The sequence below is a fragment of the Microchirus variegatus genome, assembly GCF_963457635.1.
Source record: "Microchirus variegatus genome assembly, chromosome: 2".
Lineage (NCBI taxonomy): Eukaryota > Metazoa > Chordata > Actinopteri > Pleuronectiformes > Soleidae > Microchirus > Microchirus variegatus.
The window spans coordinates 45,090,027-45,116,585 of NC_139803.1; the positions used below are offsets into that span (position 1 = coordinate 45,090,027).

At 44.8% G+C, this 26,559-nt stretch overlaps 4 protein-coding genes across 4 annotated transcripts in view; 3 read left to right on the plus strand and 1 right to left on the minus strand.

Annotated features, from left to right (window-relative positions):
- Positions 1 to 7,468, plus strand: part of col4a6 (collagen, type IV, alpha 6) — a gene marked incomplete at its 3' end in the record, with an annotated part of 70,304 nt that extends 62,836 nt beyond the window's left edge. Inside the window, exons 27-49 of the mRNA XM_083907880.1 lie at positions 275 to 346; positions 532 to 639; positions 732 to 950; positions 1,023 to 1,181; positions 2,531 to 2,701; positions 2,795 to 2,938; positions 3,026 to 3,148; positions 3,252 to 3,433; positions 3,518 to 3,581; positions 3,671 to 3,745; positions 4,005 to 4,112; positions 4,191 to 4,298; positions 4,379 to 4,450; positions 4,525 to 4,644; positions 4,723 to 4,839; positions 4,923 to 5,084; positions 5,163 to 5,261; positions 5,361 to 5,513; positions 5,641 to 5,757; positions 5,859 to 6,050; positions 6,236 to 6,407; positions 6,505 to 6,619; positions 7,208 to 7,468. Of these exons, the coding sequence (XP_083764006.1) occupies positions 275 to 346; positions 532 to 639; positions 732 to 950; positions 1,023 to 1,181; positions 2,531 to 2,701; positions 2,795 to 2,938; positions 3,026 to 3,148; positions 3,252 to 3,433; positions 3,518 to 3,581; positions 3,671 to 3,745; positions 4,005 to 4,112; positions 4,191 to 4,298; positions 4,379 to 4,450; positions 4,525 to 4,644; positions 4,723 to 4,839; positions 4,923 to 5,084; positions 5,163 to 5,261; positions 5,361 to 5,513; positions 5,641 to 5,757; positions 5,859 to 6,050; positions 6,236 to 6,407; positions 6,505 to 6,619; positions 7,208 to 7,468 (3,113 nt within the window). The remainder of the gene's footprint in view (positions 1 to 274; positions 347 to 531; positions 640 to 731; positions 951 to 1,022; positions 1,182 to 2,530; positions 2,702 to 2,794; positions 2,939 to 3,025; positions 3,149 to 3,251; positions 3,434 to 3,517; positions 3,582 to 3,670; positions 3,746 to 4,004; positions 4,113 to 4,190; positions 4,299 to 4,378; positions 4,451 to 4,524; positions 4,645 to 4,722; positions 4,840 to 4,922; positions 5,085 to 5,162; positions 5,262 to 5,360; positions 5,514 to 5,640; positions 5,758 to 5,858; positions 6,051 to 6,235; positions 6,408 to 6,504; positions 6,620 to 7,207) is intronic.
- A 2,673-nt stretch (positions 7,469 to 10,141) lies between these two features.
- ankrd46b (ankyrin repeat domain 46b) lies at positions 10,142 to 14,539 on the plus strand. Its single transcript, XM_083910313.1, has 4 exons — positions 10,142 to 10,235; positions 11,286 to 11,628; positions 12,649 to 12,807; positions 12,946 to 14,539. Exons 2-4 carry the CDS (start codon positions 11,318 to 11,320, stop codon positions 13,160 to 13,162), a joined length of 687 nt encoding a protein of 228 aa, XP_083766439.1. The 5' UTR covers positions 10,142 to 10,235; positions 11,286 to 11,317; the 3' UTR covers positions 13,163 to 14,539.
- Positions 14,540 to 15,183: 644 nt separating this feature from the next.
- Positions 15,184 to 20,706, plus strand: tmem185 (transmembrane protein 185). Its single transcript, XM_083910482.1, has 7 exons — positions 15,184 to 15,398; positions 16,692 to 16,868; positions 17,863 to 18,070; positions 18,183 to 18,266; positions 18,542 to 18,718; positions 18,833 to 18,956; positions 19,835 to 20,706. Exons 1-7 carry the CDS (start codon positions 15,361 to 15,363, stop codon positions 20,083 to 20,085), a joined length of 1,059 nt encoding a protein of 352 aa, XP_083766608.1. The 5' UTR covers positions 15,184 to 15,360; the 3' UTR covers positions 20,086 to 20,706.
- An 869-nt stretch (positions 20,707 to 21,575) lies between these two features.
- Positions 21,576 to 25,411, minus strand: mus81 (MUS81 structure-specific endonuclease subunit; the record flags this gene model as incomplete). Its single annotated transcript, XM_083907892.1, has 15 exons — positions 21,576 to 21,642; positions 21,802 to 21,885; positions 21,960 to 22,063; positions 22,148 to 22,375; positions 22,455 to 22,574; positions 22,793 to 22,905; positions 22,977 to 23,104; positions 23,222 to 23,314; positions 23,396 to 23,563; positions 23,674 to 23,762; positions 23,858 to 23,938; positions 24,028 to 24,183; positions 24,474 to 24,562; positions 24,830 to 24,959; positions 25,271 to 25,411. 15 exons carry the CDS (start codon positions 25,409 to 25,411, stop codon positions 21,576 to 21,578), a joined length of 1,791 nt encoding a protein of 596 aa, XP_083764018.1.
- Positions 25,412 to 26,559: the final 1,148 nt, after the last annotated feature.

Genomic DNA, 26,559 nt, shown 5'->3' on the forward strand with positions numbered 1-26,559 from the left:
TATATTTATATTATCTGTGTTTTGTTTATCTTTAATATTAAGTTTATATATATCATTTACACCAGGTCTGGAAGTATTTTTCACTTAATTAGTTTAAATTTTAGTATTGTATCAGTGTATCAGTGTTCCCTGTAATATACTGTGTACACATATAAAGTATGTATACATATATATATACGTATATATATATATAAATATATATATATATATACGTATATATGAATATATAAAGTGTGAATAGTGTGAGTGCTAACTTGTGTGTGACTGCTACCAGGCCAAGTGTTACCTTGCACCATACCTGGTGAGGTCGGAGACCACGGATATCCTGGAACACCTGGACGACCAGGTAACCTTCACCAGAGTTTAGCTGATTTTCTTCTTTTCCACTAAAGTCCCTGAACATTTTCTGGACCTTGTGACCTGAGGATCAGTGAACTGTGAACTCCGAACACTTTGTGTTTTTGGGCCTTTAAAGGACTACAATACATATTTGGTACAAATTGGATATTAAATGAAATCAATGCACCTCAGGCTCTAAAGGTCAACCAGGCCTCCCAGGAGGATCAGGACGTCCAGGCTATGATGGAACCAAAGGAGAGAGAGGAGATTCTGGCTTTGGAGGCCAACCTGGACCTCAAGGTAAACCCGTGTTTCCTCACCTGTCTCCGTGTCAGTCGAAGTTCATGGACCGTGATTGACAGGTTGAAGCTGAGCTTGAACATCTCCTGCAGGTTTCCCTGGACCCAGAGGAGATTCTGGAGTTCCAGGTATCCCAGGACAGGGCTATGATGGAGGCCGGGGGAAGGACGGTATCCCCGGGCGTCCTGGAGCCAAAGGCCAGCCTGGAGAAGTCCTGGGAGCCATACCTGGCTCTCCAGGAAGAAACGGCTTACCTGGAATTCCCGGAGACAAAGGGCAGCCTGGGACACCAGGAGGACCTGGATCACCTGGTGAGTCAGAGACACTGAGAAGATCAGAGAGCTCAACCACAGTTGTTCTTCATGAGTTTCTTGGTCTCTCAGGTTTCGATGGACGCTCAGGTGTCCCAGGGTTAAAGGGAGAGCGTGGAGTTGACGGACTTCCTGGTTACTCCGGACCACCGGGACCGCCAGGCGAGCCCACCGGTGGCATTCCTGGTCGTCCTGGAGCTCCTGGCAGCAAAGGACTGAGTGGATCTCCAGGTGAGGAGAAGACGACATTATTGTGTTTGATTTAAAGTGATGAGACACAAACCTCAGTCATGGTCTTCACTGTGAAATAGAAGAAATGTCTTTCTCCACTCGTCCCCTCACTGTTGGTTCATCCCTCTCTTTTTCTGTTGTCCTCTTCCTCCTCTTCCTCCTTTCGTCCACACCATCATCATCATCATCATCCTCTTTTCCATCCATCCTCTCATTTTTCCCTCCGTCCTCTTTGTTCTTGGTGACCTGGTGTCATTCGTTATAGGCTGCCCAGGTGAGATACTCCCCCCCCACCTTTCTATCATCCATCATCCATCCATTCTTTGCTTCATCCCTTCATCCTCCTGCTATTCATGCAACAAACGCCTTAACTGCCCCCCCCCCCCTCCAAGTGTCTGCCTCAGAACAAATGTCCATCTCAGAGTCGGTGTCGGGGTGTGAACCAGAGATTATTCAATCATCATAAGATCGTCGTCGAAATCCTGACACCACATTAGCACATTAGACTTTGTTAACTGTGACCTCACGAGACCAGGACGTCAGGAAGGTTCTTGAGGGATTAACCCTTCAAATCTGGCACCAAGATGAATTTTGACGATTTGGACTTTTAACATTTTGAGTAAAGAGTGAGTAAACATGAACTGAATTCATCGCCCTGTCACCGACCACTGCTGATGTCAGATGGATGTTTTAGTTTTAAGACGTTCAGAAACAAACGTTTTCTCTGCAGAACTAACCCCTGTAATCCAATAGAACATGTGTGTATTGTGTTAATAACGGTAGGTTTGTGTTGACGACAAACGCTGACAAACATTGTGTTGTGCAAACAGCTTCCTCTACACTCTTAAAAGGGTTGTGTTGATTTTCAGCACATCTCTGTCTGGACTCTGGACCCACAGTAAAATAAAGATGTGTTGAAAATGACTTTCCTTTTTAAGAATGTGAACTAGCTAACTAGCGGTTAGCTTGAACGGCAGGCGGTTGAGCCTCACTAATTCAGTCTGTAATTGCACTTAGTTTTGTACAAATTTAAATGGAATTGAACATTATTTTATTTTGAAAATGGTAACATATTCAAAATGTATATGAAATCAACCACGTCAGACTTTCATGTGTTCATTTGTGTCTTCAAACTAAGTGCAAATGCAGCCTAACAAGTTCATGAATAAAGTAATGGAACCTTGTTGTTGTTGTTGTTGTTGTGTGTGAGAACTCATCGGCGGTAAGTTCATTTACTGTAAGAAAAGTGAGGTAAGTTTGGTTTTCTCTGATTTATCTGATAAAGAAACTCTGATTCTAAAAGAGCTTCCTGACTTTTCCTCGTTCCATCATCATCTCTCAAACCACAGGTTTCCCTGGACGGAAGGGAGACAGAGGAGATCCAGGCTTCTCAGGGCCTGCTGGGATGAAGGGAACCCCAGGACTGCCAGGCATCCCTGGGACACCAGGGTCAAGGGGCCCCCCTGGACCTCCAGGACCAGGAACTAGAGAGGGAATCCCAGGAATACCAGGAAGGAAAGGTACGCTGGCTCTCTGTGGTTTCTGACTTCTTTAAATAAACTGATTTCAGTGACTCACAGCTCTGTCGTTTGGATTATCTGTGGTTTTCGCAGGTGAGAGAGGCTTCGAAGGATTAACAGGTTTCCCTGGACAACCGGGACGACCTGGTAGTCCAGGATTTCCTGGAGGAAAAGGGTATGCTGGAGGGCCTGGCAGGGATGGACGTTCTGGTGGACCCGGATATCCTGGACAGAAAGGTAGAGTTTCCAGAACATACACTTTAATGTAGAGCGGCGGCGTCTACAGTTGATGACTCACAGTGAACATGCATGTGTGTTGTGCAGGTGAACGAGGATACCCTGGACCCCCCGGCCCATCCGCAAGAGTTCTTGAATCAGTGTTGGGAGTGAAGGGAGATCCCGGTTACCCTGGAGGCAACGGCCTCCCAGGCTTCCCCGGACCCAGAGGTAACAGCGGTTACTGCGTTATCACTCTGCGTTCAAGGCAACCAAGCCAAGGTAAAGTGAAGGATGTCACTTCAACCTTTGACCTCTCTGAATCTGCTTTCAGGTGACAAAGGTTTTCCAGGTCTGCCTGGTCGTCAGGGTCTGCCTGGACTTCCTGGTTTTGCTGAGCAAAGTAAAGGACAGCCTGGAGACAACGGGTTTCCAGGACGGCCTGGAACTCCAGGCTTCCCTGGACCTAAAGGAGAGGCTGGAATCCCTGGATTCCCTGGCATTTCTGGACCAAGGGTAAGAGAACATCCACATTTACACCAAACAAAAACTCCAGGCAAATTAAGATATTCAACTTCAGCTTCTCATGGCTTCTTCTAGGGTGATGACGGTCTTCCTGGTTTCCCTGGTAATCCCGGAGAACCTGGCCGGCCTGGTGCCAAAGGTGAGTTGAGATCCTTCACTGTTTTTGTTCAGGCTTCATATTCAACCTCACATCTCTGTGTGAGTAAATGATCTCTCTTTGTTCCTCAGGTTCATATGGAGAGAGTTATGGTTATCCTGGAGGCCCAGGTGCTAAAGGCCAGCCAGGAGACAACGGTTACCCCGGTAAGACCCCGGTCAATCCAACCAGGCTTTTGTCTTTTTTGTCTTTGTTCAGTTAAATAATTAATTATTCAACATATGCTGTTGTATCACGATATTAAATATCATAATAAATAATACATGGTGGTTAGACTTTTGTATATTTGTAGCTTTTGAAAAGTCATTTAAGACACTTCACTGTGTATGGAAAGGTTCTATAGGAGGTTCATCTGCCACCTCCCATCAGGGTCATTTACCCATCAGACTGATTCTTTGTCCTCAGGTGGTCGTGGTAATGATGGCAACCCTGGAGACAACGGCCTTCCAGGAAGTCCAGGTTACCCTGGAGCAAAGGGAACTCCTGGTGAAGGAGGCCGGCCTGGTTTAACAGGTCAGAGACAGACCAAAGAAATCTGTGATGAATTATCAACAAAACATGTCTGAACTTCACGGTTTTTGTTCCTCTCAGGCTCCCCTGGTTTCCCTGGGCCAAAGGGTCAGGCTGGATACCCAGGAAGAAGAGGACAAGATGGTTCTCCTGGTTCATCTGGAGGTCCTGGAGGTCCTGGAGCAAAAGGTAGAAGAACAAGCATTGAACAGAGGAGGAAAGTAGCAGAGGCTGCAGACAAACTCACTCACTGTGTTGTGATTTTGCAGGTTTATCTGGATCCCCCGGTTTGGACGGACTTAATGGCCTTGCTGGACCTAAAGGTCTTCCTGGAACCCCAGGTGTGGACCGTTACACACTAAGTTAACAGACATTGATGAACTGCTTCTAAACAGTTTGATGTTTTTGGGTCCAGGTGGAAGCTTAGGAGGCCGTCCTGGTCAACCTGGTTTTCCAGGGCAGAAGGGAGAGAGAGGCATCTCCTACCCTGGAGGTCCTGGAATATCTGGAGCGAAGGGAGAGAGAGGAGATCAAGGTGAGAGAGACAGGCAGACAAACATGTGTCTTTAAATCCAGTATCAGTATTATAAAGTGATTGTTGCCTGTGTTTCAGGTGGTCCCGGACTCCCTGGATTCCCTGGTAGGTCTGGTCTTCCCGGTCAAACTATAGGCTCTAATGTTCCTGGACCTACGGGAGACCCTGGCCTTCCCGGACTGGATGGAGAGTATGGTAAATAAATGCCCTTTTTTTGTTCCCTTATTTACTTTCATTTGCTTAGCTCTCTCCTCTTAAACTGCATCCATTTATTCCAGGTTTCCAAGGTCCTCCAGGTCCACCTGGGCCACCTGGTCCAGGTACAGCACAGGGAGATAGAGGTGATCCTGGGCTCCCCGGCTTCCCCGGGTCCCCAGGCAGGAAGGGAGAACCAGGACTCCCTGGAGGCTCTGGATCCCCTGGCCTTTATTCAGCCAAAGGTGAAAAGCAGCTCAAAAATGTGGTTATTTTTGTTACTGAAATAAAATATTGATGCTAAACACTTGGCTTTTTCTCAGGAGCACGTGGTGACACTGGTTTCAGTGGAGGTCCTGGTCAAAAAGGTTTCACTGGTGAGCCTGGATTCTATGGAAGGTCTGGACCCAAAGGAGTGCAAGGTACGAGACCTTTGAGCTTTCTATAAGACATTTGTTTTTGTTTAAATTGAAGCGTTTCCTTACCTTTGTTCTTGTCCCTCTGTGGCACCACCTCTTCAGGGCGTCCTGGTCCTAAGGGCCCCCCTGGACGTGCGGTGCCTGGACCGCTACCCGACTACAGGCCACGCTTTGGAGAAACAGGTTTTCCAGGCTCAGGTGGACTTTCTGGTACTCCAGGAGAGCCTGGTCAGCCGGGACTGCCTGGACATCCTGGTGAGCAGTCAACTAATCTCTGCCGTGTTTCAGCACAAGTCCAGAAATCCAGACGGACTGATTTGATCTCACCAGTGATGGCTTTGATCTCACCAGTGTGTGAAAAAACCCTTCTGTCCTGCTGCAGGTCCTAAAGGTCGCCCTGGTCCTGTGGGTAAATTGGGTCGTACTGGAACTTCCGGTTCTGGTGGATCTCTCGGTGATGCCGGACCCCCCGGTTTCCCTGGACCACCTGGAGAACAAGGTGAGTAGAGACTGTCACCTGATTGTGTTTCACGCTAAAAGCAACTCTGTCTTGATCGTAACATCGGTCTCAAACGTCTTCCTGTGCTCCGCGGTCTGCAGGTCTTCCCGGTGCAGCAGGTCGTCCTGGTATTCCTGGTGGTGTCGGTCGCAGCCACAGCATTGGCTACACCCTGGTGAAGCACAGCCAGGACTCCCAGGTCCCCATGTGTCCTCAGGGGATGGCCAAGCTGTGGGACGGGTACAGCCTGCTGTACGTGGAGGGACAGGAAAAAGCTCACAACCAGGATCTCGGTATGGAGACGGTGGACGTTCAGATTTCCTCCTGAAGGACTTTGTCTGAGCTAATACTGACACCAGACCCTGACTGATAGTCTTAAATGTTTAGCCGTCAGTGCCTCGTGGTGTTTTCTCACTCTGTGACCATGACCAGTTTCAGTTTGAATGTGTGAGTCACGTTGTCTTCTTGGTATCTCCAGGTCAACCAGGCTCATGCCTCCCTCGCTTCAGCACCATCCCTTTCCTCTACTGCTCCCCCAACGAGATCTGCTACTACGCCAGCCGCAACGACAAATCCTACTGGCTCTCCACCACCGCACCCATACCCATGATGCCTGTGTCCGAGAATCAGATCCAGCCTTACATCAGCAGGTCAGCTCGCCTCCTCCTCCTCCATCACTCGACTGTTACAGGTTACATTTCTTCAGAAACACTTCCTGAGTCTCTTTGTGTCTTTGTCTCTGTCCAGGTGTTCAGTTTGTGAAGCTCCATCGATGGCTGTGGCCGTCCACAGTCAGGACATGAACATCCCGACCTGTCCACCAGGCTGGAGGAGCCTCTGGATCGGATACTCTTTCCTGATGGTAGGACAAATTAAAGGAAAAGACCTTCAAGTGTTGTCAATAGCATGAAGTGAAAATGCTAACACAGATGGGGACCGTACCTATGTTCCCCGGGTCCTATGTTCTCCGCTTTGTATGTGACCGGGGAACATAGGACCCTTTCTCTAACCCTAATCCTAACCCTACCCTTTTTCAAAAAAAGGGTCCTATGTTCCCCTGTCACATACAAAGTGGACCTTTTTTGGGAAAAACGGGGAAAATAGGACCCGGGGAACATAGGTACAACCCCCACAGATGCTAACACAGATGCTAACACAGTCAGTTGTTTGCGATCTTGCGCTGACAAACATTCACTACATTTATCGTCGTCTCGATGAAAAAATAGAAAAAGCAGGAACATTTTTAAAGATTTAAAGATGTTTAAGTTCATGGATGGTGGGTAGCCGCGGAATTGACCTTGTCATGCTAACAACTAGCCGTCAGCTAAACCTGAAATTGCCTAATACTACCGAGCTGAAAGGAGGCACAGCGCCACCTAGATTTGTACAAAAGTACTTTGTTCCGTTGTTTCCTGAGTGTGAATCCTTTGCTCTGGTGTCGTCACCACAGCACACGGCGGCCGGCGCTGGGGGGGGCGGTCAGTCCCTGGTGTCGCCCGGTTCCTGTCTGGAGGATTTCCGCGCGACGCCGTTCATCGAGTGCAACGGCGCCAAAGGAACCTGCCACTACTTTGCTAACAAGTACAGCTTCTGGCTCACCACCGTCAACCCAGGACAGGAGTTCCTGTACTCGCCAACGCAGGAGACGCTGAAGGGAGGTCAGGAGCGCTCCAAGGTCAGCCGCTGCCAAGTCTGCAGCAAGTTCTTGTAGGAGGAGGAGGAGGAGGAGGAGGAGGAGGAGGAGGAGGAGGAGGAGGAGGTGATAGGCTGACACTTCACAGAGAAAATCTATCAAACTGACTGAAAACAGCTCCACTCCTGCTTCACTCATGGTTTCGCCGTTAAGTCGAGAAACGCCGAGTATTTTCAGAGTATTTCTGTTTTTACATGTATCTGTTTTTTAGGAATGAAATGTTTATTCAAAGAGAGAAAGAAAGAAGAGAGAGAGAGAGAGAGAGAGAGAGAGAGAGAGAGAGAGTGAGAGAGTGAGAGCTTCTTCTTCTTCTTCTTCTTCTTCTCCAGATGATCACTGACATTGGTGCTATTGTTCATGTTCTCTGTGTTATTTTGTGTCCGTTTTCTCGTTACTTTGTTTCATTTTGGCGAGAATCATTCTGGGCTACCTCGAAGAGCGCCACCCTGAGGCGGATCAGAGCGTAACAGTCAGACGCTGATGCTCGTCACTCGTCACGTTGGCACTTTCCCGCTGTTTAAAGTGCGACAATCGTGATTTCTGAAGTGAGGTCGTATGAGGTACATGTACATTATTATATATTTGGTGTGAGACATACATGAGACTGAAGAACACGTCTTTATCTCAGTGTCACTCACTCTCCCACACCAAAGTCATTCACTCTCCACTGCTGCCTCATCACTAACTTACAATGACTGATTTTAGTGAATTCAGCTTTTAAAATATTTACTTTAGACTTAACTCAGTGACACAAAGTGACCACACGAGGCAGCAGAGGACCAGCAGCTCCTGTGTCCCTGTCAGCTAAAATCACTGGTTTTCTGTATGGACTTTGGTGTGGGAGAGTGAGTGGTTTACAGACTTCAGTCTAACAGCGAGATAAAGAGGTGATCATGTGACGTGGAGATCGTAGATGGAATAAAAGATCGATTCTGCCTTTGAGCACACAGGAGTTGTCGGTTCACCGCCGCGTCCGTCGCATCACTTCACTGATTGGACGAGAGGTCGTGAAAAACACCAAAGAAGAACAGACGCGTTGTTTTGTCACAACAAAGATTTAGTGACAAAGGCCGCAGTACCTGCTGTGGGCCAGCAGGGGGTGCACACGGCGTCAGTACCTCATAGAACCACGCTTCAAAAACACCTGAACCATCTCTTTAATGAACCACGTGAATCACACACACCTGGTTCAGCTGAACCACTTCATGGATCTTGCACTGACGTGAGCTCACATGGATCCAGACAAACACTTTCACCACATTAGAGTCAACAAAACATACCGTGTTTATTTACATCACACACACACACACACACACACACACACACACACACACACACACACGGGAGCATAAAAATAACGATTTATCATAAGCGGAAAATATCTCATTATTGTCATTATGGCACCAAATGACCTCGTTAAAATGAGAAAACTTTGACAAGAGAAATGATCGAGGAAATGTGAAAACTGGTTTATTATCGTTATAAGAAAACTTTATTGTTTTAAGGAAAAACTACTTTTTTTCCTACGCTTCCGTGCACACACACACTCACTCCCACACACTCACACACACACACACACATTGATTATTGTTGTACATAGAACTTCCTGTGTTTTCCAGACAAATCCGTTAAAGACAAACTCTGTGTTTTCTTGTCTCGGTGTCTTTTCACTGTCCTTGGATTAAAAACCGTGTCCTTGTCTCGTGTCTTTGACCCCGGGACAGTGAAGGTCACCGGGCGACCTTTAACCTTTGACCTTTAACCTTTAACCACTATGGCCGCGTGCGTGCGTGCGTCTCAAGCTCTGCTGTGATTCCACTTCCCTCTGTTCTGTTTTTTTTTTGTAATCTAGATTGTAATTATGATACATGATAAATATGATATACCGTGGTTTTATTTACTAAGACGGGGGGGAATGGGAAGATTATTGACGTGTACATTAAATATTAAGGAAAGTATATTCTCCAGCTGACGATTGACAGTTTGAACGTTCAGAGTCACAGAAGACGCAGTTTTTTCCTCAAAGAGGATCGACGACGATAAACAACATCCTTTATATTCACCATGTGTATTTCTGTGCTCACACACTTGGAAATAAAGTTTTAAAATAAACATTTATGATAATTTGTGAGTCTCTGTTCTTTTTACTGAAGTGGATTTAAAGATTTAAATATTATCTGCTGTTTATGATGATGTCACTGTGTGTCTTTCTCTTGGATTAGTCCTGATTTATCCTGAATACACAAACACAGTTTTGTGATATTTTGAGCTAGAAAGTAAATATTTTATGATTTTTGAAAATTTTAAGCAGAAAAATCTGAGTTTTAAAGTAATGCACCATTATTTTAGAAAGAGTAAATGGTTATTAATGTAGTAACTCATTATTTTAGAAAGAGTAAATGGTTATTAATGTAGTAACTCATTATTTTAGAAAGAGTAAATCGTTATTAATGTAGTAACTCATTATTTTTGAAAGAGTAAATCGTTATTAATGTAGTAACTCATTATTTTTGAAAGAGTAAATCGTTATTAATGTAGTAACTCATTATATTTTGGGGCTTTTTTTCCACAGAATCAGACTCAGTTATAGGTCGTTACAATCCAGATCAGCAGGTGGCGACAAACCCTGTGAGTCTGCTGCTGCTGCTGTTTTACACTGAGCGAAGAAGAGTGAGAACGAGCTAACGCCGTCAACACAACAACAACAGCAGCACTCGGCTAACAGCGTTAGCTCCGGGAAAAGCGGATTTATTTGTTTCTGCTCATTTAGGAAAAACACCAACAGGTAACGTTTATGCAACGTGACGTCACCGCTGCGCGTGCACTCAAACTGCGGACGTTTGTGTCAAAATCGCGTTTAAATAAACGTGACTTCATCTTAGCCTGGAAGCTAGCGTTAGCTTCGCTAGCATTTGTAATGTTGTCTCTTTGGCACAGACTGGACATGCTAACATGCTACAAGTAACATCACGAAGATCACGTTTATTTCATGTTTTGTATTAAAAGTAACAAAGTTAAACTGTTTAAACGGTGTTTAATGCGTGTGTTGTTAGCACCTGAAGCTAATGATACCGTTATCTTCACTTAATGTTATTGTTTTTACGCAATGATCTGATTTTACACAGTTAATAATAATCGAATGAAGTGATTTTGTGAGTCTTTAGTGAGTGGTGTCGTTTTTTACTGTCAATAATCAAAGTCACGGGTTTGATTAAATATAAAAAAACACAACCAGTTAATTGATGACTACATTACTAACCGTTAAACTATATCGATAATCGTTTTATTGCTTTAAATCAGTTTCTTCGGCTTCTTAAAAAAGTGAATATTTTCTGCTTTCTACAAAGACATTTGAGAACATCATCGTTTCCACGTTTGACAAACACTGATCAATATTCACAAAATATGAATGATTTTCTCATTAAAAACACACACACACAACAGCTACATACTGATAAATATTCTTTAAAACCTCGTGGCTCAATTAATTTCATGAATTAAACACTGTCCTGTATCAAAAGCAAGACTTTTAATTTGAAATTCTGTGAAATGTCGTTATAGTGATGTCATCATAGAATGTGCTGATATAATCTTAATCCACCCTGATGACTGGTGTCCATGGTAACACTGTGACTGGTGTCCATGGTAACACTGTGACTGACTGGTGTCTATGGTAACGCTGTGACTGGTGTCCATGGTAACACTGTGACTGACTGGTGTCCATGGTAACACTGTGACTGACTGGTGTCCATGGTAACGCTGTGACTGGTGTCCATGGTAACGCTGTGACTGACTGGTTTCCATGGTAACCCTGTGACTGACTGTGTCTCCTCAGGTACGCTGGACTTTTCTGACACCCACTCCGACATGTCGTATGTCTTCATCAACGACTCGTCGCAGACCAGCGTTCCTCTGCTGCAGTCGTGCATCGACGGAGACCTGGCCTTCGCCAAGAGGCTCCTGGAGACCGGCTGCGATCCCAGCATCCGCGACAACCGCGGCCGCACCGGCCTCCACTTAGCCGCCGCCCGGGGCAACGTGGACATCTGTCGCCTCCTGCACAAGTTTGGCGCCGACCTGCTGGCCACGGATTATCAGGGCAACACAGCGCTGCACCTGTGTGGACACGTGGACACCATCCAGTTCCTGGTGTCCAACGGACTGAAGATTGACATCTGGTAAGACATGAGAACATGTCCCAACAGATAAATATATATATATATGTATATATATATAAATATAAGTTCTCAGATTTTCTTGTTGTGTTGATTTGTTAGAGCTGCAACTTTTAATCTGTTTAATCTGTAGAGTTCTTAAAGTGGAACTAGACCTGAAGTTCCTATTAAGGCTATTTTTTAGTGTGTATCTGCGTCATTACCTTGTTTATGAAGCCCTGAAGGTTCTAAACAAACAGTTCAGTCACTGCTGAGAACACTGTGTTTTATTGTAATCTCAGGCTCAGAGAGATCTCTGAAAAAACCTGGTCCGGTTACGTAAACAGTGGTTCTCCTGAACAGCAGATTCTCCTGCTCCGGGCACTAGTCCGGGCACATCCGGTTGCGTACATTGAACCACAGAAGAAGAATAACGTCCGTTGTGGAGGTGTTTCACGAGCAACAGTGTCTTCTGACTCTGGGTCTGACTCTGGGTCAAAGGTCGTCAAAGGGACTGAGGCGGGGAGTCGTGAAGAAGCTATTTTTAAACACTGTTAAAACAATGTTTTGATAATGAGGAGCAGTGCATCCACCGCTCCAGAGGGGGGCGCTGCGCTTCTGAGAGCTGGTGGGCTGATTATGTCACTTCCTGGTTGAGAGAGTTGAGTCTCAAATATCGCGGCTGGGAAACACCGTCAGAAAACAGAGATTTCTATCAGCTCGTTTACAGCAACTAGGAGGTTTACGACCATAAAAACAAGTTAATGTATGTAAATAAACCTCCATAACTAACATATATGTGCAACAGGACCACTCTATGTGAGCTTTAAAGAGTTGTTTGGTTCATAAAAGGTTGTTCTCAAATGCTTTCTTAGTTTTATGGAGCAAAGAAAGCAGAACATATTCACATTTAATCTGAGGGTTAGGGTCATTTCCAATGACATTTGTTGTTTCCTCTGTGTACTATGTTTAAAATGTGTTTTATACTGTGTTGTCTGTACGTTGACTGTTAAACGTTAACTCTGCCGTGTCGTGGATCGTCAGTAACCACAACGGCTCGACTCCTCTGGTTCTGGCCAAGCGACGCGGCGTCAACAAGGACGCCATCCGTCTGCTGGAGGGTTTGGAGGAGCAGGAGGTGAAAGGCTTCAACAGAGGAGCTCACTCCAAACTGGAGACCATGCAGATGGCCGACAGCGAGAGGTAAGAGGACGACGAGAGAGTGATCAAGAGACAACTGCATCAGCGCAGTTTCTACACATGGCTCTGTGTAAAGATAAAGAGTGTATTCTGGTCTGTGAAGGCCACCGTACTTTGATCCCTCATGTTGTTCCTCTCCAGTGCGATGGAGAGCCACTCGTTACTCAACCCTAACCTGCAGAGCAGCGAGGGCGTTCTCTCCAGCTTCAGGACCACGTGGCAGGAGTTTGTGGAGGACCTGGGGTTCTGGAGGGTTCTGCTGCTGCTGGTGGTCATCGCTCTGCTCTCGCTGGGCATCGCCTACTACGTCAGCGGCGTCCTGCCGTTCTCCAGCAGTCAGCTGGAGCTGGTGCACTGAGACGCTCACGACGTCCACTTCTGCTTTTCTGCTCTTCGTAAAGACACTTGCGTTGTATCTTGTTAGCATTCATTCATTCATTCAGTTACTTTAAGATGGTTCAAGTGTGAAACGTGGTCTGTGCTGTGAGCGCCCCCTGCTGCTGAGAACCAACCTGACACTCCCCCAATTAAATCTACGTCAGTTTAATATTCTTCAATATCTAAAGAATATGTTCACCACTGTAAAAGTGAAGTTTGTAAAGCACAAAGTCCACAGAGAAAACCAGTGATTTCAGGAGCTGCTGCTCCTCTGCTGCCTCCATCAGTGACACAAAGTGACCACACGAGGCAGCAGTGGATCAAGATAAAGACGTGATCATGTGACGTAGATGTCGTAGACTTAAACTGGTGCAGGTTTGATCAGCTGAGTCTTTTCTTCAGTTGTTTTTCCATGTTTTTTATCGAGATTCAAAAAACCCTGAACTTCCTTTTGAACAGTATCTGTGTGATGATGAACCACGAAAAAGAGCCAAGAAATAAAAGAGTCAAACGGTGAAAAGAGCAGGAAAATATCACGCTCCAGACCATAATAATTCTCTGTGAAGCACGTCGTCCTCGTTTTAAACGGCTAATGAAAATATAACCATGCTTGTTTTTGGTGCTTTTCCACGTCACGGTCCCGGCACGCCTCGCCTCGCCTCCATGACTTCATAGCTCCTCCTCTGTGTGGGCGGAGTCATCACAGACGTAGTTTTTCCTCCGTGACACAAACACTAACGATGACTGGTGTGAAAGTGAATCATTAGAATCGTTGAGTTCTTCAGACTCTAAATCCTCAGACTCCTGTTAAAGACGTTTGCTTTGATAAATGTTGGGATTTTTAAGTCTTTTTTACTTTAACCTACAGTTGTTGTCTTTGACGTCACGCTCATGACTCTTCTCTGACCAATCAGAGAGCAGCAGTCGAGGTGTGACTGTGGCGTGGAAAAGCAGCGCATGTTGACATTGTACGTGACCTTTGCTGCGTCTGTTATTCTCGAGCTTTTCTTGTTTCTCTTTATTATTTATCAAACGTGTTCATTCATTTCCTTTCATGTATGTTTGTGTTGAAATACTGCCCCCTGCTGTCTGTTGGCCTGCGTTCACCCGTCTGTGAGCGGTGAACGTGGCGTCACTGATGTCGCACTTTGACGACTGTTTGCTTCGCGTTTGGCTGCAGTACCTTATCATTCCAGCATGAGGCGCTAAAATGCTTATATCCACCGTTTTGTCATCGCGTAGTTAAAAGAAAACAAAAAAAGAGAGCGCTCCTGTAAACAATGGCGGCAGATGAATAGTTTGTATATTCTTTAACCCTCGTGGAAAATGTCGATTTTTATTTGTTGTATTTTTTTCAATTACCTGTAAACAATAACATGAATAAAAAATGCTTATTTAACGTGAGAAACAAATAAACACATGTACGAATGACTTTAGTCGTCACTTTTTCACTTCTCTGTGTGGACCTGGCTGGTACCAGTGGGTATGACCCATGTCTGTCATTGAGCCGAAAGGTGTGTCCATCAAAATGAAGTCCCGCCCCCGTTCATGTTCTTCATAGACTTCAGGTAATATTTAGTGACTAACTAACTAACTAACTAACCTCTGTCTAACCAAACAGTGTCGTTGTAAACCATCTGTTTCATCAACGTCCACAGAGAAACACAGGAGCTGCTGGTCCTCTGCTGCCTCCGTGTGGTCACTGTGTGTAACTGACGTGATGACGTGTGTAAGACTTTCCTGTGAACGAGTCAAAATGATGATGTATTATCTCATTATTTAATTATGACTCACTAATATAACTATCATTTTTAGATATGCCTATTTTATTTTATTTCCGGTGGCGGAAACGGGCTTCCGTACATTTCCGCACGTCACGTGTCGATGTGACGCACTTGTCATCGCTCGCGCCTCCGTGTCACTGCGGGACTGTTCGGAAACCGTTCGGCTTCCTTCGTGCCGTCACGTGACTCCCGAGCGAGGAAAAACGAAAAAAAACAAACAAACACACGGGTTAGCTTAGCATCTTCAGCACACACACACAGCTGGTGATGAAACCGACGCAGAAAAGCTCGACTTGCGGTAAAATTACACCGCGTATCGTGAGAATTAGACGGTGAGCGATGTTCGCCGGTGTTAGCTGATGTTCGCCCGCTGACCAGGTGTCTCTGCTCCGCCATGAATTTAAGAGGACTTTTTCAGGACTTCAACCCCAGGTAACGCTAGCCAACACTTAGCTAACACTTAGCGCTAACTCGCTAGCCTGCTATGTAGCGACTTAGCATCGCTCCGGCGGTTTGTGCGAATATAAACTTTAAATGTGAGCCGTGTTTGTGTGAAATGACGCGCACTCGTGCCCAGTAGCTGAGCATCGAAGCTAATGTTAGCACCGAGCTAAAAAAAACACAGGATTGTGTGCGGCTGCACCAGGCCGAGCTAACGCGCTAGCTCCAAGATTCCGTTTCTTCATTTTATCGTTTTTTTGGGGGGGTTTAGTTTATTTCGGTCACATTTATACAAACATACACACAGAAACATCTGTATTTACACACACTTAACACACGTTTTTACTAACATTCTGCACATAAAGAAGTAAATAAATGTGTAAAGATGTAGACTAGAGCTGAAACACGTACTGGGTTATTAATCTTTACTAAATTAATCGTCAACTGTTTTCATTGTTTCAGCTTCTCAATGTGAATATTCATATTAATATATTAATAGTCAAAAAATAATTTATTCGCTCCATAAAACAAATAAAACATTAAAAGTGGATCATTTTGTTCAGACACTGGAGAACATCGTCATTTCCACGTTTGACAAAGATTGATCAACATTTTATGAACCAAATGATTATTCGATTAATCGAGAAAATAATCGTCAGATTATAAAAAATAATGGTTAGTTTCAACCCTAAATTCCTGTGTTGATTTTGACTCCCTCTGTGAACAGATTATTCAGATTATTAACTCGTGTAGAACAGGTTATATAAGGCATTAAGAGGTATTACTATATAATAAAAATCTCTATTTACAGTATTATCTTAGATGTTTTCCAAAGGAGCTGATGGTCAGTGATGGTCAGTGATGGTCAGTGATGGTCAGAGAACTCTCACAGGTCTCATCATTGTTCTGGTTGTTTGTGGCTTTGTCTGTAAAATGTCAAACAACTCGAATGATTTAAATTTCTGTTGTAATTGTTTCACAACTGTGTTTTTTTCACAAGCTCAAGTACAAATAAAAGTGTAATGAGTGTAATTGAACCATTAAACAAGTGTAACGGTTCAAATATATAATCATAACATATTAGATTATTATATATAGATTATTTCATGACTGCTATAAAGCAGCTTTTACCTCAAATTGACGGTAATAATAAGTGTATTTTAAGATGAAAAACAGATGATGTTTAGTGTATTCACAGTGTACCTGAGTGCAACTTTATATCCTCGTGTATCTTCTGTATCAGGACATTATTTCTCACCATCATCATCATGTCTTGTGTTGCAGTAAGTTCCTGATCTACTCGTGTCTGCTGCTCTTCTCTGTGCTGCTCTCTCTGAGGCTGGATGGCGTCATCCAGTGGAGTTACTGGGCCGTGTTCACGCCCATCTGGCTCTGGAAGCTGTTGGTCATCTTTGGGGCGTCGGTGGGCACCGGAGTGTGGGCTCACAACCCTCAGTACAGGTGAGCTCATCTGAGTTAGTTTACACAAATACATTTGACAATATTTCTTTGAATGAAGATCGCTGCTGTTTTAAAATCAAGGAATACAAACTTTTCTGTTAAATGACAGAGAAAAACTACCTTTATTATATTTAATTATATTTATTATATATTTATTTATACTACCTAATACTATCTATTAGGGCTTAGTTATAAATGATGTCTTCAGCTCTGATGCTATTACACTGTAAATGTCTCGTTGTGTGTGTTATTAATGAATCCTCAGTGTGTTTGTGTGTGTTATGAGTGAATCCTCAGTGTGTTTGTGTGTGTGTTAATCCTCAGTGTGTTTGTGTGTGTTAATCCTCAGTGTGTTTGTGTGTGTGTTAATCCTCAGTGTGTTTGTGTGTGTTAATCCTCAGTGTGTTTGTGTGTGTTTGTGTGTGTTAATCCTCAGTGTGTTTGTGTGTGTTAATCCTCAGTGTGTTTGTGTGTGTTAATCCTCAGTGTGTTTGTGTGTGTTTGTGTGTGTTAATCCTCAGTGTGTTTGTGTGTGTTTGTGTGTGTTAATCCTCAGTGTGTTTGTGTGTGTTAATCCTCAGTGTGTTTGTGTGTGTTTGTGTGTGTTTATCCTCAGTGTGTTTGTGTGTGTTAATCCTCAGTGTGTTTGTGTGTGTTAATCCTCAGTGTGTTTGTGTGTGTTAATCCTCAGTGTGTTTGTGTGTGTTTGTGTGTTAATCCTCAGTGTGTTTGTGTGCGTTAATCCTCAGTGTGTTTGTGTGTGTTAATCCTCAGTGTGTTTGTGTGTGTTTGTGTGTTAATCCTCAGTGTGTTTGTGTGTGTTTGTGTGTGTTAATCCTCAGTGTGTTTGTGTGTGTTAATCCTCAGTGTGTTTGTGTGTGTTAATCCTCAGTGTGTTTGTGTGTTAATCCTCAGTGTGTTTGTGTGCGTTAATCCTCAGTGTGTTTGTGTGTGTTTGTGTGTTAATCCTCAGTGTGTGTGTGTGTGTCCTCAGAGCTGAAGGTGAGACCTGTGTGGAGTTCAAGGCCATGCTGATCGCTGTAGGTCTTCACGTTCTCCTGCTGATGTTTGAGGTGTTGGTGTGTGATCGCGTTGCCAGAGGAAACTACTTCTGGTTGCTGGTCTTCATGCCGCTCTTCTTCGTGTCGCCCGTCTCTGTAGCAGCTTGTGTTTGGGGGTTCAGACACGATCGTTCTCTGGAGGTTTGTGTTTCAGGGTTTCTGTGAATGTTGTGAGAATAATGAAGTGATGAAGTGATGAAGTGAACGTTCTTGTTCTCCATGAAACATGATGATGAGATGTGTGTCTCCACAGCTGGAGGTGTTGTGTTCCGTTAACATCCTCCAGTTCATCTTCATCGCTCTGAAGCTGGACAGGATCATCAACTGGCCCTGGCTGGTGAGACTCGCTCATCTTTAAATAAATAAATAAATATTAGATCTCAGCTCGCTCTTCTGTTGAACTGTTGTTTAAAAGCAAAACAGTTAAAAACTCATGAATAATAAGGTGAGACTTCAATATATTATTCTGACTTATTCATTCTATTTTCATTGTAAACGTTCCATAAGGTGGCGCCACATACTCAGACGTGACAGTGACTTTTCCTTTGCCTCAAAAACAAAGCACTTGATTATATTATTGTGTGTGTGTGTGTGTGTGTGTGTGTGTGTCAGGTGGTGTGTGTGCCTCTCTGGATCCTCATGTCCTTCCTGTGCCTCGTCGTCCTCTACTACATCATCTGGTCCGTCCTCTTCCTCCGCTCCATCGACATCATCGCCGAGCAGCGCCGCACTCACATCACCATGGCGATCAGCTGGATGACCATCGTGGTGCCGCTGCTCACCTTTGAGGTGACGCCCACTTTTCACCTCATCTTTGTGTTTTATATATTTATATAAATATATATAAAGATGTCACAGCGTCAGTCTAGAGAGAGACATGATGCAGATGTTTTGTCTCCTCAGATCCTCTTGGTTCATAAGTTGGACGGACACAACAGTCTGAGCTACGTCTGTGTGTTTGTGCCTCTGTGGCTCTCACTGCTCACACTGATGGCCACGACCTTTGGACAGAAGGGAGGGAACCACTGTGAGTGACATCCGCTGACTCCTCCTCCTCCTCCTCCTCCTCCTCCTCCTCCTCCTCCTCCTCCTCCTCCTCCTCCTCCTCCTCACAGTCTCTCATTATTTCATATTTCTATCATTATTTGTCTTTATGTTTGACTTTAAGTTCAGAGTTTGGATAAATTCTGATTTATCACCTTTTTCCAGCCTATGCTATCAATGCTTTACTTCTGCACACATTTAAATAAATAAGAGGTCAGGAGGTTATGCTAAATAAATACAATCAGATTGTAAACCGTAATAATATAATAATAATTCTTTGTTTTATTGAGCAAAGAATCCAGAAAAATATTCACATTAAGAACCTGAAAAATCACGCAAACTTGTTTTTAATGATAAAAAAAACTCACCGTGGTGATTCTACTCTCTGTCTCTTATTTACTTATAATTATCAGTATTGTTATTAGAGGTGGTCACTCCGTTAACGCACGACGCCGTTTCCATGACGACTGACCGGAAAAAGGCGTGCGTGACATCATGTTTTTACGCGCCGCGACACAGGAGTCCAGGCACCGTTTACCTGTTAGCTCTGTTAGCGTTAGCCGGTCTGTTTATTAAAGGAAAAGAGCAGCGCTAACAAATAACGTTAGCGTACCTGTGTACTGTGTATGTGTGCGTCTGTTTTTAAAGGTTAGCGTTACTTTAGAGACTCATTTTAACAATCGTAGAGTCACGGAAACATGACGTCACGCACGTCTTTTTTTACGGTCAGTCGTCATGGAAACGGCGTCGTGCGTTGACGTGTGTATAATTATTATGATTTATTTTAACAACAATAATAATAATATAAGAACTGTTTAATTGTTACAGATTGAAATGAATACGTTTGTGTCTTGAAAACAGGGTGGTTCGGCATCCGCAAGGACTTCTGCCACTTCCTGTTGGAGCTCCTCCCCTTCCTGCGAGAGTACGGCAACGTGTCGTACGACCTGCAGCGCAGCGAGGACCCCGAGGCCGCCGAGGATCTGCCCGTCCCCGAGCCGCCGCCCAAGATCGCGCCCATGTTCCACAAGAAGAGCGGCGTGGTCATCACGCAGAGTCCCGGGAAGTATTTTGTCCCGCCGCCAAAACTCTGCATCGACATGCCCGACTAACGCCGACTCGGCACAAACGTGGCCCGACTCGCGGTGACTCGGCACAAACGTGGCACGCTGCTGCTGCTGGACTTCCTGTTCAGAGCCAGAGCAGCAGAGGGCGACGATTAACGACGCGCTCACTTTATAAATCCACTTTTTGACCGAAACTCAGCCTGAGACGCCGGCGCCACGTCGACGATTCTTCACATCGTCACTTGTTTTGACTTCACTCTCACTGTGTAGTTTCAGCTACAACCACCAGGGGGCGCTGTGGATATTTGACTGTGTAGCAGCTTTAGGTGCAAAGACGTACTCGGGGACCATTGGAGACGGACGAGGACAGACGGAGACGGACGTTTGACTCCTGCTCGTTTTTAGTCTCTGGAGTGGAAACACTTTAAGTTCAAAACAAAGGAATTAAACGCACGTAAACCACGCCGAGAATAGGCCTGAAACTTGAATTCACTTAGCGTTGACGAGCGACCGTCACACGGGGGGAACTGTCTCCGTCCGACAATCTGGGCGTGGACAAATCAGGCGGCAGCAGGGGGCGGAGCCTGGGTTTAACTTTAGGGTGTCCACAAATGTCAGTCGGGGCCGTAGCAGGAAAATCTCCCGTTAAAGATTTAGAAGGTTTGGACAGAGTTTGTGAACGTTAGCGACGTCGTCTTCACGCTAAGATGGGGGATGGGGGGGGGGGTGTTCACTAGTGAAGACAGAAGGACAAATGAGTTTAGTTTTAAATGTAAAGTTGTTTTCAGGTTGGGACCAGAGCAAAGACGACGACGACGCAGTGTTTTCCTTTTAATTTCCTTCTGTTTTTGTTAAACTCAGGAGTTTTAAACACATGATTCTCTGGTTTTGTTGTTGTTGTGTTTTTTCTATACATATATATAGTTTATGGACTTGAAGCCCCGCCCACTTTCGTGTTCCTCCCTCGGCAGATTAAATCACACGCAGAATAAGTTTGAAATAAAAGTGAACTTTTGGGGCCAAATCCTCCAAATATCAGCGACAGCAGCAAAATGTTCTTTTAATCCAGACCTGAGTGAAGTAGAGAGATTAACTCCTGAGATTACCTGTGTGTGTGTGTGTGTGTGTGTGTGTGTCCAGATTTTCTTTCTTTGTGACACTGACGTCTGTGAACATCTGTCGTCTTGTTGTTTTTCCTGATTCCTTCATCGTACTCAAAGTAAAGCTTATGCAACAGGATTTTGTTCATTTATTCATGTTTAAAATGAAACGTTCATGTTTGACTTTGCTGTTCTTCATGTTCACAGGTGATTTGATGGTAAAGACGAGCGTCTGTGTGTGTGTGTGTGTGTGTGTGTGTGTCAAATCAGTGATTTTCTCTGTGGACTTTGGTGTGGGAGAGTGAGTGGTTTAAAAACAACAGAATATTATTGAAAATAACATATTTATTGATCCAGTATCAGGACACAAGAGTGACATTCTCAGGAATCTTCATAAAGAAATGAAAGTTTAGCAGCAGTTTTCTGTGTGTGTGTTTATGACAGCGCCCCCTGTGTACAGTAGAGCTGATACACTGTTCTGCTCAGAGCTGGACCCAGGTTCCTGTAAGACAGAGGACGATCAAACGTGTGTGTGAGTATTTACACTGAACAGATACTGACATTAATCAAGCTTCAATGTTTTTTTTACGACCACATTATTGTATAAAAAAAAGCTAAAATTGTTAATTTAAAAACACAGTGTGTGTAGAAATGTTTAGACCTTTGGAGTTTCCCGTATCTGACAGAAGAGAGAAGTTTCTCCTTCTCTGAGTCACTCACACACTGTTCGTACGCCGTCAGCAGACTGAGAATACAACAGAGAAGTTTAACGTTATACATTTACTGTGTGTGTCTGACCTGTGTGTGTGTGTGTCTGACCTGTGTGTACTGTTGTATTTGTGCAGCACTGCTGCTGCTTTGTCTCCAGACAAACCGCTGATCTGCATCAACTGTCGGGCAAACACTTCTCTCACCGTCTGACACTGGAACACACAAACCACAAGGTGGCGCTCTGAATTCACAGCTGACCAGTGATAGTTGGTGAGACGGTAAACACACACACACACCTTGTTTTTGACGGCGCCGTGGTTAAACTCCATAAAAGACATGAGAGAGCAGGACGGGAACTCTGTGTCGTTGTCATGGTGACGGCCGTCGTCGTCCTCCAGCTGTCTGCTGCAACACGTCAGTGTGCGACCCTGGTAGAGCGTGGTCAGGTATCTGGTCATGATGGTGAGGTAAGCTGCTGATTCTCTCACGTCCTGGACTCTCTTCACAAAGAAGCCGTCGACCACCTGTCACACACACACACACACACACGTAAACTAACCTCTGTCCTGTCATTCACAGGCGTGTGTGTGTGCGTGTGCACACCTGTGTGTTGACGATGGCCTGCTGCAGCGTCGCTTCAGGTAAACTCAGGTGCGACGCTGCAGTTCCACATTCCTCCACCAGGTAGACGGGTCGACGGAGGCCGCAGCGCTTCAGCCGGAACTGAAGGACGCAGGAAAACACCTTTCAACGTACGTTCTTTAACACAAACGTCTTAATCCTCGTTATTATGATTCATTATAGATGTTGGTTTGATGAAGTGTTCGTCAAACATGGAAATGATGACGTTCTCATGTTTGAGTTTCTTTGTTTTATGAAGCAAAGACACCAGGAAATATTCACCTTTTAAGGAGCTGAACAACACACACACACACACAGACCTTCTGCTCTCTGAAGCGTCCGTCGATGATGCTGCCGCACAGGTCGTCCATCCTCTTCCTCTCGATGATGTAATCCAGGACCAGCTCTCTGGCGGCCGGCGCTCGCAGCTGACCTGAAGAAGACATGAGGTCAGTGATGCTTCATGTTATTGTGTGTGTGGGTGTGTGTGTGTGTGTGTGTTACCTGGAAGGGGCGTGACCTTCTCTCGGGCCACCCACAGGAAGTCGCCCACGTTGAGTTTCCTGACGTCAAAGTGGACGCCGTTCCTCTGCAGCTCTTTGACCAGCTCCTGTTTCCTGTGGCTGCAGCCGCTGCACAAACACACTCGCGTTACCAGGGAAGGGGGCGGAGCTTTGACGAGAGGGAGGGCGGAGCTTTGACGAGAGGGAGGGCGGTCCTCGGTTTGAGTGACTCTGCACTTTTCTTACCCCGTGGTTTCAATGACGTCGACACACAGGAGGATGTCGTAGTCGTGCGGTCGCAGGACGTCGCGGTCGCCGCTCGTTGTCTCTGACGGACGACTGTGAAGACGAGGACGCTTGGATCGTTATTTATGTCTCAGAGGGAGATGAAGGGACGTCTCAGCGTCGGTGTCCACTCACCCAGTCTTGTCCTGGTCTTCACCTTGGTCTTCATCACTGACGGTCAGATCCACAACAGCCTCCTCCTCCTCCTCGCTCCTGACCTCTGACCTCTCTTTACCTCCACACGTGGGCTCTGCCGCCTCCAGTCGCTCGGCCAAAGCCACGCCCTCCTCCGTCAGAGAGTACCTGGACAGGACAGGGTGAGACGTGAGCGGTCTCCATGGTAACGGAGCGTGAGGTCTCCATGGTAACGGAGCGTGAGGTCTCCATGGTAACGGAGCGTGAAGGTGTCGTACCTGGCAGGATTGTGGCTCTTGGCGAGCAGGTTCTTCTGGATCAGGGTGCTGACTGAAGACCACGCTGTGTATTTGCTGCCCACCTCAGGCTGCAGATCCAGACCATAAACCAAACGCAGTCACAGGTCACTTTTTAAACATTCACACATTTAAGTTTGTTTTGTTTTTTAAAAGGAAAACTCACGACGCTGAAGGATTTATCGCAGAGATGCTGAGCTTCAGCCTGGAGCTCCAGCTTCAACATGAAACCTCTGCTCCCGGAGACCTGGACACAAACACCTTCGTCGTCATCATCATCACCACCATCATCATCACCATCACCATCACCATCACCATCAGTGAAGGGGTTTGTACCTGTGAGTGTCTGTGAAGAGTGAGGAGAACAGCGTAACCTCCTGACCTCTTCTGAGGAACATACTCCCTGGTCTTCTTCCCTCTTCCTCCTCCTCCTCCTCCTCCTCTTCCTCCTCCTCCTCCTCCGTCCTTCCCATGATTCCCTGCAGGTTTCTTCTACAAACAACGATGACATCCGTGTTCACACTGGACGCACATTTGTCGTGCGATATTGCGTCGGATAAAACACGCCATCTTGTGGCCAGAGCTGCCATTGCGTCACAAAAACGTCCCGCGGTGTGAACGACGTGACGACACAGCATCGTTTAGAGAAGTTTAGAATTAGAATCATTTCATTTTTTTTTGGGTTAAAAACTTGAAATATTAATCTTTGACTCCATCATTTGTTAAATAATCGTTTGTTAAAATCATGTCCTCAGATACTGATCATAAAAATATTGACACACCTTTCTGTTAGGAGCCAAACTGCTGCTGCTGTCTGGTCTGCCAGCAGGGGGCGCTGCTGTCGGGAGTGATTGAATCAGGGCATCTGTACCTGAAGCAGAATTATAGAGAAACATGTTTCAGGCGTAAAGTTCTGTCATTTTCTCCTGTTACTGACTTTTATTATGAAAAGCTGAATAATGTTAGTTTATAATGTGGATTAATGACCATTTTAATGAATTTATAGAATATTGATTTAACTAAAAAGAGGAGTTTGTGTACAGATCCTTTATTTAAAATAATTTCCCTGATTCTGACGTTTTATTAGAGTAAATGATCAGATTAAGTTAAGATCAAAGCTTATAAACGTGTTATTCACCGTTGTCTCGAAGGTGGCGCTGCAGTTTCTCCTCCAGTATTTTGCAGATTCCGTCTCCAAAGTTTTGCAGGATTTTTGCCTCTTTGGCGTTTTGTAGCGGCAGAGGATATTTGTTCAAAGAGTTGATGGCCTGACAAAAACACACACACAAAACTCTCTTTTTAACATATACTGTGTGTGTGTGTGTGTTCAAATTCCTAACCCTAACCCACCCGTGGGATCACTGAAGGTGGCGTACTGATGCTTCAAATATCAACTTAACTTACCCAAAATCCAAATGTCTATTAAGCACAATTTTCAAAAAAAAACAATCACAAACTCATGAAAACCATGTTTCTTTTATAAACTTGTAAAATTGTACGGGAACTTTGAGTGCTTTGTAATAAACTATCATTATTATTGTTCTTATCTGCTCACTAACGACTTCCGGTGACCTCTGACCTTCTGGTAGGTGAACTGGATCTTCAGTCCCTTCTCTCGCGCCTGGTCCCGCAGCTCAGTCAACCACTGCAGGAACAGCGGGTTCGGACACGACGGCAGCTTCCGTTTCCGGCCCAACTGGACCAGGTCTGGAGCGGACATGGTCACACCTGAACCACACACACACACACACGTTGTTTTAACCCTTTATTTAGCCGAACATCAAAGTGCTACGTCAGCTAGCATTCGCTAACGTCTCCCGCTACAACTTTTGTCCAGTGAAAGTTTTCAAAAACACAAACCTGTGAATATTATCTTAAGAATGTTGTTAAAGTAGAAAAACACACATTTACCCGTGAATTTAGCTCAGATTTCCATCTCTCGCTGAAGCAGCTGCCGCTTTGTTTTCAAACACGCGGAACACTTCCGGGTCGACTTTCGTCACGTGACCCGGCACCGGAAGTCAATAACGTTTTTCAATAACCTGCTTTTTTGTTGTCGTTTTTCAAAGATAAAGACGTTAATCGGTTAAAAAATATAATAATGCGTTTAATTAAAACAAAATTTATTGACTATTTATTTAGAAAAAAAAGAACTGAAGTTCGTAGATGCTCAGTGAACAGTAAACCTCATGGTGGCGCTAGAGGAGTGGCGAACAGATAAGTGTTGTCTGCCTTTAAAAATAACTGTTTTTACACAAAAGTCATGAACTCAATGATGTTTAAATGTAGTGAAAACATGTTCATGTGAAAGGAAATGAAGTATGAAGCCGTTTAACGTGACTCTGACAGAATAATAACAAAGTGTTTGTCTTCACAGATAGACCGTTATATATGTATATATATATATATAGATGTATGTATATATATATACTTATACATCTATATATATATATGTGTGTGTGTGTGGATGTCACCTCAAGACCATTCCTCGTCTCCTCGGGCTGAAGGGAGTTCACTGGAATCTTCCAACAAGACCGGACAGAGACCAGGAATCCGACCTCACCCTGTGTGTGTGTGTGTGTGTGTGTGTGTACACTGAAGAACACACACAGTCACAAGCTTTCGGCGGAAAAGCCGCGTTCTCGTCATAACAGCCGTCTTCTATGGACACACACACACACACACACGAGCTGAAAGAGCTGTCGTTATTTAACTAACACTAACTAAACTAAACTAACTCTAATGAAACCTGTTTTAAACCGTCGTATGTTATATTTAATGTCAAAGGAGGCAGACAATTAAACAAAACCCTTTAAAAGAATCAAAAATGTGTATTTTTGTCGTGTAAACTTGGTTTTAACCCCCCCC

Bases quoted from the DNA above. Each gene is read 5' to 3' on its own strand.
- ankrd46b (XM_083910313.1), top strand. From the start codon at position 11,318: ATGTCGTATGTCTTCATCAACGACTCGTCGCAGACCAGCGTTCCTCTG. The intron at 11,629-12,648 runs GTAAGACATGAG...GTGGATCGTCAG, and splicing joins GGACTGAAGATTGACATCTG to TAACCACAACGGCTCGACTC. The intron at 12,808-12,945 runs GTAAGAGGACGA...GTTCCTCTCCAG, and splicing joins CAGATGGCCGACAGCGAGAG to TGCGATGGAGAGCCACTCGT.
- tmem185 (XM_083910482.1), top strand. From the start codon at position 15,361: ATGAATTTAAGAGGACTTTTTCAGGACTTCAACCCCAG. The intron at 15,399-16,691 runs GTAACGCTAGCC...CTTGTGTTGCAG, and splicing joins TTTCAGGACTTCAACCCCAG to TAAGTTCCTGATCTACTCGT. The intron at 18,267-18,541 runs GTGAGACTCGCT...TGTGTGTGTCAG, and splicing joins TCATCAACTGGCCCTGGCTG to GTGGTGTGTGTGCCTCTCTG.